This window comes from Miscanthus floridulus, chromosome 15 (genome assembly GCF_019320115.1).
Source record: "Miscanthus floridulus cultivar M001 chromosome 15, ASM1932011v1, whole genome shotgun sequence".
Lineage (NCBI taxonomy): Eukaryota > Viridiplantae > Streptophyta > Magnoliopsida > Poales > Poaceae > Miscanthus > Miscanthus floridulus.
Genome location: NC_089594.1, coordinates 9,169,535 through 9,181,519, shown reverse-complemented (window position 1 = coordinate 9,181,519; position 11,985 = coordinate 9,169,535). Strand labels below are relative to the sequence as shown.

Genomic DNA, 11,985 nt, shown 5'->3' with positions numbered 1-11,985 from the left:
CCATGTTGATAGCTTTGGCCCAAAAAGGTTGACTCACATTGTACTCACTAAGCATAGACCTTGCCATATCAATAAGTGTTCTATTCTTCCTCTCAACAAGGCCATTTGATTGGGGTGTGTACTTGGCCGAGAATTGATGTCTAATTCTAAATTCATCACATAACTCATCAATTCTAGTATTCTTGAACTCACTACCATTGTCACTTCTAACTCTCTTGATGGTTGTTTCAAACTCATTGTGAATGCCCTTGACAAATAATTTGAATGTTGCAAATACATCACTTTTGTCCACTAGAAAGAATACCCATGTGTATCTAGTATAGTCATCCACTATCACAAATCCATATTTATTTCCACCGATACTAGTGTATTGTGTTGGCCCAAACAAATCCATGTGCAATAACTCAAATGCTTTACTAGTGCTCATCATGCTTTTCTTAGGATGGGTGTTTCCAACTTATTTGCTGGCTTGACAAGAGCTACAAAGCTTATCCTTTTCAAACACAACATCTTTCAAGCCTTTAACTAAGTCATACTTAATCAATCTATTTAATTGTTTTATTCCAACATGTCCAAGCCTTCTATGCCATAACCAACCCATGCTAGACTTAGTGAATAAGCATATAGATAATCTAGCTTCACTAGCATTGAAATCAACTAAGTATAGATTCTCATATCTAAAGCATTTGAAGATCAAATTAGAGCCATCTACACTTATGATCTCTACATCATCTATTCCAAATATGCATTTGAATCCAAGATCACATAATTGAGCCATAGATAGCAAGTTGAAATTCAAGCTCTCTACTAGCAACACATTGGATATGCTCAAGTCATTGGATATTACAATCTTACCAAGCCCTTTGACCTTGCCTTTGCCATTGTCACCAAATGTTATACTATCATAACCATCATTGCCATTGGTGTTGATTGAGTTGAACATTCTTGCATCACCAGTCATGTGTTGAGTACACCCACTATCAAGAACCCAATGCTTTCCTTCGGCTTTGTAATTGACCTACAAAAGAAGATCAATTCCTTTTAGGTACCCAAACTTGCTTGGGTCCTTGAAGGTTAGTAACCAAGCTCTTTGGCACCCAAATGGCTTTCTTCTTTGAGCCCATCCATGGTTTGCCAATGAACTTAGCCTTCACACCATTTGTACCCTTAACAAGCATATAGGAAGAATTAAGCTTCATGGAGGATACATTAGCATTTTTGCTTTTGTTTGTGCATTCACGCTCTCTATGACCAACTTGCTTGCAACTAGTGCAAAACCGACCATTGTTCTTTACAAAACTTATCTTGTGAGGAGCAAAGGCCGCCTTACCTTTCTTGGGGGTATAGCCCAATCCCTCTTTGTAGAGAGAAGCTCTTTGGCTACCCAAGCACATAAGCAAGCGGTTCTCACCACCATAAGCCTTAGCTAAGGTGTGAGTGAGCTTAGTGACCTCCTTCTTGAGGTTCTCATTCTCAACCACTAGTGAGGCATCACAAGTGAGACCATCACTACTAGATGAGGTAGAAGTGGAAGTGCTACAAGAAGGGTTAGTAGTAGCAACGATGATAGGCATAGATAGTGATGTATCAATTAAATCACAAGTTACACCTACATCACACGTTTCAACATGCTTCTTTTTATCTTGTTCATTAAGCAAAGTGGAATGAGCTTTTTCAAGCTTTTTGTGAGCCTTGCCAAGCTTCTCATGGTCTACCTCTAGCTTCTCATGAGTTGGTTTGAGCTCATCAAGGGCTTGCTTAAGGGCTTTTACCTCCTTATTCAAGCTCTTGTATTCCCTTCTCTTAATATCAAAGTGTTCTTTAGCATCCTCTAGCATGTCAAATAATTCATCCTTAGTAGGTTCATCATCATCACTATCACTATCATTTTCATTTTCATGTTCATTATCATCAACATGTTATTCATCACTTTCATCATCACAAGATTGTACCTTAGTGGCCTTAGCCATGAAGCATGATGAAGATTCGAAGAGGGAAGGCTTCTCATTGATGGCAATGCTTGCAAGAACCTTCTTCTTGGTGGTCTTGTGATCATCACTTGAGGAAGCATCACTATCCCAAGTGACTACATATGAACCACCCTTCTTCTTCTTGAAGGCCATCTTGTCCTTCTTCTCTTTCTTCTCCTTCTTGTTCTTCTTCTTGTTCTTCTTGTTGTCATCATCATTGTCGCTATTGTATGGGCATTGAGCAACAAGATGATCTTTGCTTCCACACTTGAAGCACCTTCTTAACTCTTCTTTGTTCTTGGATGAAGACTTCTTTCTTCTAGCATGGTAGCCCTTCTTCACCATGAACTTGCCAAATCTCTTAACAAATAGAGCCATCTTCTCATCATCATCATCATCATCCCAAGATTCATCTTCTTCACTTGATGTTTCTTGCTTAGCTTTGCCCTTGGATGATGTGGCTTTGAATGCCACACTCTTCTTCTTCTCATCCTTCTTCTCATCTTTCTTCTCCTTCTTTTCTTCCTTCTCATCATCATCTCTATATGTATCATCGGTCATGATGTCTCCCAACACTTGGTTTGGTGTCATGGTGTCCAAACCACTTCTCACTAGAATGATGACCAATGTACCAAATCTTAAAGGCAAGCATCTCAAGAACTTGTGGGAGAAGTCCTTGTCCTTCACCTCTTCTCCAAGTGCTTTGAGATATTGATAAGCACTTGAAGCCTATGGAACATCTCCGGCACACTTTCATCCTCCTTCATCTTAAAGCTTGCAAACTTTTCTTTGAGGATGTATTCCTTTGCACCCTTCATGGCTTGAGTGCCCTCAAATGATTCTTCCAACTTCTTCCAAGCCTCATGAGCCATCTCAATATTCTTGATTTGCTCAAATATTCTCTCATCAATTGCATCATGAATAGCACTTAGAGCAATGTCATTGTTTTGGAGAAGTACTTCTTCAGCCGCGGTGGGATTCTCTGGATCACCAATCTTAATTTTGGTTTCTACCACCTTCCACACCTTTCTATTGATTGACTTGATATGTGTGGTCATCTTTGACTTCCAATAAGGATAATTTGTGCCATCAAATTGGGGTGGCTTCTTGGTGTTATTGATTTGAGCCATTTTAACACCGAAGGTTGTTAAGCCTCAAATAATGGTGACCTTGGCTCCGATACCACTTGAAAGGTCCTAATGGCTAGAGGAGAGGGGGGGGGGGTGAATAGCCTAATAAAAATTTCTACAACAACACTTAACCAAATGGTTAGACAATTATGAGGTGAAGCAAGTGTTGCGCTAGCCTATTCAAAATACAAGCCACCTACCACAATTCTAGTTTAGATAGTGTCAATTCACACAAGAGGTATGACACTACCCTATGTTAGTGCGCTCTCAAAAGCTAACTAAAGAGCCACACCAACCAAGCAAGCAAGCTCTCACAACTAGCTACATTAAAGAGCTTGTCAACTAGTTTGTGATAATGTAAAGAGAGTGATTAGGATAGTTATACCGCCATGTAGATGAAGAACCAATCAATCACAAAGATGAATAACAATGAAGACCAATCACCTCGGAATCAATGATGAACATAATGATTTTTACCGAGGTTCACTTGCTTGCCGGCAAGCTAGTCCTCGTTGTGGCGATTCACTCACTTAGAGGTTTACGCGCTAATTGGCTTCACACGCCAAACCCTCAATGGGGTGCCGCACAACCAACACAAGATGAGGATCACACAAGCCACGAGCAATCCACTAGAGTAACTTTTGGCTCACCGTCGGGGAAAGGTCAAGAACCCCTCACAATCACCACGATCAGAGCTGAAGACAATCACCACCCTCCGCTCAACGATCCTCGCTGCTCCAAGCCGTCTAGGTGGCGGCAACCACCAAGAGTAACAAGCGAAATCCGCAGCGAAACACGAACACCAAGTGCCTCTAGATGCAATCACTCAAGCAATGCACTTGGATCACTCCCAATCTCACTATGATGATGAATCAATGATGGAGATGAGTGGGAGGACTTTGGCTAGGCTCACAAGGTTGCTATGTCAATGAAAATGGCCAAAGATATGAGCCATAGCTGGCCATGGGGCTTAAATAGAAGCCCCCACGAAGTTGTTCGTCAGATTCCAACGGCTACGAAGTTGACCGGACACTCCGGTAAAACTGACCGGACGCTGGAGCCTCAGCGTCCGGTCGAGTACAGTAAGGGTCGAAAACTGGTTTTCCTCGACCGGACGCGTCCAGTCTACCTCGACCGGACACAGCCCAGCGTCCGGTGGTAAACCCTAGCCTCTGTACCGCCAGTCAACGTGACCGGACGCAATCAGTCAGCGTCCGGTGCTTTTGGATCCAGCGTCCGGTCACTTGACCGACGCTGACATCTCGTCTGTTTTCACTTCTAACTTCTTCACCCTTGCTCCAATGTGCCAACCACCAAGTGTATCACCTTGTGCACATGTGTTAGCATATTTTCACAAATATTATCAAGGGTGTTAGCATTCCACTAGATCCTAAATGCATATGCAATGAGTTAGAGCATCTAGTGGTACTTTGATAACCATATTCCGATATGAGTTTCACCCCTCTTAATAGTACGGCTATCAAACCTAAATGTGATCACACTCTCTAAGTGTCTTGATCACCAAAACAAAATAGCTCCTATGGATTATACCTTTGCCTTAAGCATTTTATTTTTCTCTTTCTTCTTTTCAAGTTTAAGCCCTTGATCATCGCCATGTCATCACAATTGTCATGTTATGATCTTTATTGGCTTCTCCACTTGAAGTGTGCTTCCTATCTCATGATCACTTGATAAACTAGGTTAGCACTTAGGGTTTTATCAATTCACCAAAACCAAACTAGAGCTTTCAACGTGGGACCACTTCTACGCCACCGAGGACAGCGAGTTCGGCACCGTTGCGGCGCGGATCAAGGCTAGGTTCTGGGTGAGTCTTCATCGCACTAAATTAGCCAATACTACGCATTCATTGGTCGTTCTTGAAATAATGAAACGATACATGATGTCTGTATGCATGACTTCTTAAGGTGCGACGAAGGGTTTGAGGACCGGGCGACGTGAGTGCAGGACAAGGTCTGTAGGTCCCGACTCTCGGACCTGTACCATGAGACGCGGCTCGAGTGCATCATCAACTACAGCGCCGACATCCTTGGTCAGGTGGTGAGGAAGGCCGATGCCAGGACCAGGATGCTCACCAAGGAGCAGTACTTCTCGGTAAGTACAAAACATTAATACTGACTCCTTCCATGAAGAATAGGTAGGCTTCATTTCATCTTCTGACATATCAATAACTTGATGGCATGCAGCAATGTCCTAATTGGTGCGCCAGGCACCGCCTCTGCTGGGAGGCCATTGTGGACAGGTGGCTCTCGGAGGAGGGAAGCAGCACGGCCAGTACTGGATGGCGGACAACACAGTTGACTCCGCCTCTGTTCCCAACCTCGCCGAGATTCAAGCAAGGAGCACGAGCTCCTCCCTCCCCATATGCTCTCGGCAGTAGAGCTCACAGCAGCAGATGGTGGAACTCCAGGTTAGTACTGTTTTATTCGTCGTTCATTGCTTTTACACATCTACCTTGCCTTTGCATTGTTTAAACATTGCGGGTGGAATGTTGCAGGCCGACTTGCGGAGGTTGGAGGCCCAGCAGGTGGCTCAGGCGGAGGCCCATCGGCTGGAGATGGAGGCTGTACAAGCCTAGAGGACGGCCGAGGCGCAGAGGCTGCAGGACATGTTCAACTTCATGGCGAGCCTTCAGGCCTTGCTAGGTGTGGTCGTGCCCCAGTCGCTGCTCGCTCTAGTTGTGGCTCCTCCTCCTTCTATAGGGACTCCGGTGAGTATATATGGTTGTTTATTCCTTTAGCTTGTGCGGCCCTCCTGTAGATACTCATGAATTCGCTTCTCCTTTGTGCAGCAACAGTCGGCGGGTTCAAACCTGACTCCTCAAGGTGGCCCTTCTCCACAGGCTGGGTGGACAACTGGCCCTCCTCAAGGTGGCAGTTCACACTCTGGGTGGAGAGGCTGGCAGTAGGTACCGTTTATTTGTTTCTTTTCATGTTGCATGGACTTGTGTTAGACTTAGCCTTATGTTGGACTACTACTAGAGACATATATATATTGTGATGGATATTGTCATGGATGATGCGAATGTATATGATAGATTATGGACAATGGATTTGTATGTGATGTATTATGGATGGTGGATGTGTATGTGATGGGTTATGGATGTGTATGTGATGAAATATGGATGTGTATGTGATATATCCTGTGCTGTGTGTTAATATATATGCAATTTCTTTGTTTGTGCTGATGGAAAGCAAAAAACAAAAAAAAAACATTTTCCCCTCTTTGCCGAGTGCCACACTCGGCAAAGAGGGCTTTGCCGAGTGCCGTGACTATGGCACTCGGCAAAGCTGGGAAGCAGGGACCCAATTTCCTAGCTTTGCCGAGTGCCAGAGCCATGGCACTCGGCAAAGATTTTTTTTTAAAAAAGAAAAAAAATTCTTTGCCGAGTGCAAGAGTATGGCACTCGGCAAAGAATTTTCAAAAAAAAAGAAAAAAATTCTTTGTCGAGTGCCACCTTAGGTGGCACTCGGCAAAGAGGCCGTCAGAGTTGACGTCGGATTTTTTTTGCCGAGTGCTGACGTGACACTCGGCAAAGGCTTTACCGAGTGCCCGATATGTGGCACTCGGCAAAGAAACCTTTGCCGACGGGTTCTTTGCCGACTGCTCTTTGCCGAGTGCGGCACTTGGCAAAGCCTTTGCCGAGTGCGGCACTCGGCAAAGCCTTTGCCGAGTGTATTTAGGGCTTTGCCGAGTGCCGGCAAAGCGCCTGAATTCAGTAGTGCTAGCTAACAACTAGTTAAAGACTTTAAAGACCTTAAGAAATTAGTTCATCTATTGGTCCTCCTATTTGGATGAACTAGAGTTAATTTTTAGCTAGCTAGCAATTAGCCCTTGGATCCAAACATGCCCTTAACAAGTTCTCATGTCAGCAAAAAAGTTTAATATGATAAGTGATTTAATGAAGAGAAAGAAAAAAAAAGAGAAAATTATTTCTCCCTTGAGAAACAATTTGGGCTTGCTATCTGACGACTAAAGAAACCAGGAGTCGTTTGTTCCTCGAGCTTGGCTTCTTCACTATGGCATGCGCCGCCGCCCACGCTCGATCGGCCCTTCACCACCAGGCACCAAAGCCTACTTGGCTACCTATGTCCGTCCGTGGCCGCCTCTACTCCCCCCCCCCCCCCCCCCCCCCTTTTTTTTTTTTGCAATTTTCTCTTTAAGTGGGAGCCAGTCATTGATGTGTAGTCTACTTGGGCTCATTGGCACTCCGAGATATTTCAAAAAGAAGATGCCAACTTGACAGTTAACTAGATTAACATATTGATGATCCCAGTTGTTATAATCATTAATCACAACCACCTTGCTTTTGCTAAAATTGATTTTCAAGCCAGACATGATTTCATAAAGATATAAGAGCAATTCATGGAAATGGGAGATGGTGGCTACATATATGGTAACATGCCTTTCTGGTATCTTGTGTCATGGAGTTTATTTGTTGGCTTCATCATTTCAGTGAAATCCAAAAGGCCAATTGTTTGATATGTTCTCAAATACATTAACTCTCTTGTCCAAACCTTTTATTTATCTATGACGACCATCCTTATGGGCATCAATCATGACCCATTGAAGAAATGAGAAATCATGACTTCTTTCTTATTCTTACTTGTGTTCTTGGATTAGCCTTTGTATCGCAGTTAATCGAGCAGCCGCACTGTTGGTAACTAGAAAAGACGCGGTGTTGAGATTACAAGGTTCATGTCTTTGTGATTAGAAGTTGGATTGTGTGTTAAGTGTCCACCAAAACGAGAGTTACTGCAATGAGGTCCCGTTTGACATAGCTCCACCATCAGCTCATAGAGCTATTTGGAGCTAGTTTGTGCCAAATAGAGTAAAACAAAACAGTTTCACTTAAAGAGCCTTTTAAAATTTGCTCTCACAAAGGATTGCTATAAGGTGGGAGTTAAAAATGGTAGATTTACCCCGCTCCACCTTGCTCTGGTGGGCCCAGTGTGGGATTTTGTGTGAGCATATTTTAATGAGTTCCATATGTTGAGCTGTTTTGTCAAATGATTTATCAAAACAACTCTATTGGTAGAGCTGCTCGTAGAGCTAAAGCAAAAAAAAAAAAAAAAAAAAAAGAATAGCTTCACTAATAAAGTGGAATCGAGCCAACACGACTTAAACCAGCACAAGTTTATGTATGTGAGTGAAACTTATATATGCGAACATCTCTTTGAAACTATATATTGCGAACCTCCCCAGACAAAACTTGTGGTTTATATATGTGCACGTATTGTTCGAATAAAGAATATATATGTGTGTGCACGTGCTCGAATTGGACAAACATAAACAACCGACAGCTCTCCAAGTCTCCACTGGGCACTGGCAGCACTAGTTATTCGATTAGCACCCCATCCCTTGTGAAATTTGTGTCACAGTAGGTAGTACTACGCCAGCTCTTGAGAAAAAGTTTGCTCCGAGGAAAAAGAAAATGTATGATACTTGAGGTACTAGCCTGCAAAGCTCCTCCCCATCAAGAATAAAGCCATGAAACGTACGCTGCAGCTCATAATCCAGACACGAGTGAAGTGACAAGTGAGTGGCCGACGGCTCCTCCCTGCTGTTGCTCCATCCACTGGCCATTGCAGTGGCAGTGGCAATGGCTCGCCTCGCCGGCAGCGTTGCTGCCTTTCTTCTGGTCTTCCACCTCGTCGTCTCCGCTGCCTCTGGAAGCAGCAGCGTCGTTCTTGGGCGAAAGGGCAGCATCGCCGCCGCCGAGCAGTCGCCGGCGGTGGAGGAGGCGGTCTCGAGGGGACAACCAGCGGGGAGGTACGCCGTCATCTTCGACGCCGGGAGCACGGGCAGCCGTGTTCACGTCTTCAAGTTCGACAAGGAGCTCGATCTCGTCCCCATCGGCGACGACATCGAGTTCTTCTTCAAGGTATGTAGGTGCTCAGTTGTAGTTACCACTTCACTTCAGCTTCAGAAAGGAAATATAGACTCAACAAGAGCGAACAATATTTGACTTTAAAAAAACAAGTGACAATATGCAACGGAAGAACACGAACAGTGCATGATGACCGTATGTGGCATTCCGAAAACGAGCCAACACCCCAGTAAAAGCTTGTAACCGGTTGGTGGTGGACCTTATCCTTATTATGCTGAACGCCGATATACAAGGGGCTCACACAGCATGTGACCTGTTGGGGTCCTCACATGGTCCTCAAATTTGGATGCTAGTGTACACTTTAGCAATAACAGTTAAGAATAAGAAAGACGGAAAATAAATTTGAAACAACATTTCTTTCATTTGCCCTCTTTATATGCAAAGCAAAGTTACTGAGTGGATTATTGATGAATTACTACGTGTCCATGTTTGTGACTTGTTGATGATGCAGATAAAGCCCGGGCTGAGCTCATTTGCGGGGAAACCTCAAGAGGCTGCAAACTCTATACTCCCCCTTCTTGAGCAGGCTAAGGAGATTGTCCCTCCCAGGCTTCAGAAAAATACTCCACTCAAACTTGGGGTAATAAATTGTTTTCTTCATCTAAGTTCATCATCTAGTGAAAAGAAAATCTCAGGACCTCCTCCATATACATTTGTAGCTGTCCATGTTTCAATAGACCTGGCACTCTATTGAAAATCCTGTTCGGTCTCGAACTGAAGCGTTTCCATGAAAAATTGCAGGCAACAGCTGGTCTAAGACTAATTGGAGACGAGAAGGCAGAGGAGATTCTTGAAGCGGTAGCTTACCATCTTACTAATCAAATTATGCCTTGTGTGTATTCTAGATATATACAAAGTTTTCTTTTTTCTTAATTTTTTTTTCTAAATGCAGGTCCGAGATCTTGTCCACACCAAGAGCAAATTCCAGTACAATCCCAAATGGATCACTGTTCTCGAGGGAACTCAAGAAGGATCTTACCTATGGGTATGTACATTATTCCTAACTTCTGTGTTATCTACTAATTTCCTTGTTTTTTTGTCAGGAAAAAATGTGTAATATATCTCGTGTACTCAGCTTGTAAAGTATGATGCATGTGGCACATGTATGTGTTGTAGGTTGCTCTGAATTATCTGCTAGGTAAATTGGGAGGGGACTACTCGAAGACGGTTGGTGTGATCGATTTGGGAGGTGGATCAGTGCAAATGGCATATGCCATTTCCACGAGTGCTGCTGCAAATGCTCCAGCTGTGCCTGATGGGAAGGATCCATATATTACAAAGGAGTACCTCAAGGGAAAAGATTATAACCTCTATGTTCACAGGTTTAGCAAACATTATGTTCAAACTTTAACTTACCTAGCCTTTCAATAACTTTTACATTTTGTTGGAAAGAGTAAACTATGATGGCACTTACTACATCGTTTAGTGTTTGCAGTTTTTTACATTACAGTAATAATCGTCAAACCATGACGATTCAGTAAAAGAATTATTAAACCATGATGAAGGTTTTCTGTATCAAATCATGAACTAATCATGTATGCTCTGGTTTGTGACAAATGCAAGTAATCTTCCTTGTTTACCTCTGCAGTTACTTGTACTACGGCATGTCTGCTGTTAGAGTAGAGATCCTGAAGGCAAAGAATGGGCCATTTAGCCAATGCGTATTGCGTGGGTTCAGTGGTATGCTGGCATACATGCATAATCAGCCTCCTTGTTTATCAATTCATCGTTTTTCCAGTAACTAGCAGACTTTGCTATCATATCATTCATTAAGGTACATACAGCTACAATGGGAAGGACTATGACGCAACGGCGTCACCTGAAGGCGCAGTGTATGATAAGTGCAGAGAAGAGATAGTAAAGGCACTAAACCTGAGTGCACCATGTAAAGCAAAGAGCTGCACCTTTAACGGCGTCTGGAACGGAGGCGGTGGAGCTGGCCAGGACGATCTCTACGTTGCATCTTTCTTCTTTGACAAGGCTTCACAGGTATATATAATATAAGTTAGCAACTCCTGATCATGTATATATAAACCTTCACAACTACCAGAGATGTTGAAAATGGAGTTTGAGCATCATCCAATGATTCACATGACTCACTTTGCAGGTTGGCTTCATTGACAGTGAGGCACCCAGCGTGAAGTCCACCCCATCGGCATTCAAAGCTGCTGCAGAGAAAGTTTGTTTGCTGAGCGCCGATGAAGCCAAAGCAGGGTACCCTGATCTCTATGATGTGCCATACATATGCATGGATCTCATCTACCAGTACACATTGCTTGTAGATGGCGTTGGTAAGTGCAGATAAAATGCATGTTTAGATATCAGGAAAATCTCCATGTCGGATGGTCGATATTCGCTCAACAATTGACACGTGTTTGGAACAAACCAATTAATTAAATGTGGTTTACACAGGTTTGGCTCCAACGAGGGAGATTACTTTGGTGTCTAGAGTGAAGTATGGGGAGTTCTACGTTGAGGCAGCATGGCCTCTAGGCACTGCCATTGAAGCTGTTGCACCCAAGAAGATGAACCAGGATGCATAAGCTAGTCTTTTGTAATAATCTCTGATGTGAAATCACTCTGTCGTGCCGATGTTCTGAAATAATTTCAGTCTAGTTCATGAGGATAAACTTTATAGGAGCTAAGACTGATGACGAGAAGCTCTTCTAAGAGAGAATAATAATGCAGATCATTTTGGTGCCCAATCATCTTGAGTTTCATGATTCAGTTTTTACATGGATTTGACATTGGCTGAACAATTCGTTTCAAAGAAGACACTTGTGCAGTGCGAGAGAGTGTGCTCGCCACCGCTCCACCGCCGGTGGCCACTCCGGCCCCGGCGTCCACCAAGCACATCGCCGCTAACCGCATGGTTGCGCCGCCCACCCCAGCCATGGAGCCCGGCTCTTGCTCTCGTCGTTCTTGGGCGGACGAGGTCGAAGAGGATGAGGCCACTCGGAGCAATGGTAGATCTGTG

At 43.7% G+C, this 11,985-nt stretch overlaps 1 protein-coding gene across 1 annotated transcript; it reads left to right on the top strand.

Moving 5' to 3' along the window:
• Window positions 1-8,637: 8,637 nt before the first annotated feature.
• Window positions 8,638-11,713, top strand: LOC136508307 (probable apyrase 3). The gene is made up of 9 exons (XM_066502964.1): window positions 8,638-9,002; window positions 9,460-9,588; window positions 9,750-9,806; window positions 9,901-9,993; window positions 10,125-10,330; window positions 10,597-10,688; window positions 10,783-10,997; window positions 11,116-11,299; window positions 11,421-11,713. Exons 1-9 carry the CDS (start codon window positions 8,721-8,723, stop codon window positions 11,549-11,551), a joined length of 1,389 nt encoding a protein of 462 aa, XP_066359061.1. The 5' UTR covers window positions 8,638-8,720; the 3' UTR covers window positions 11,552-11,713.
• The last annotated feature ends 272 nt before the right edge of the window (window positions 11,714-11,985 follow it).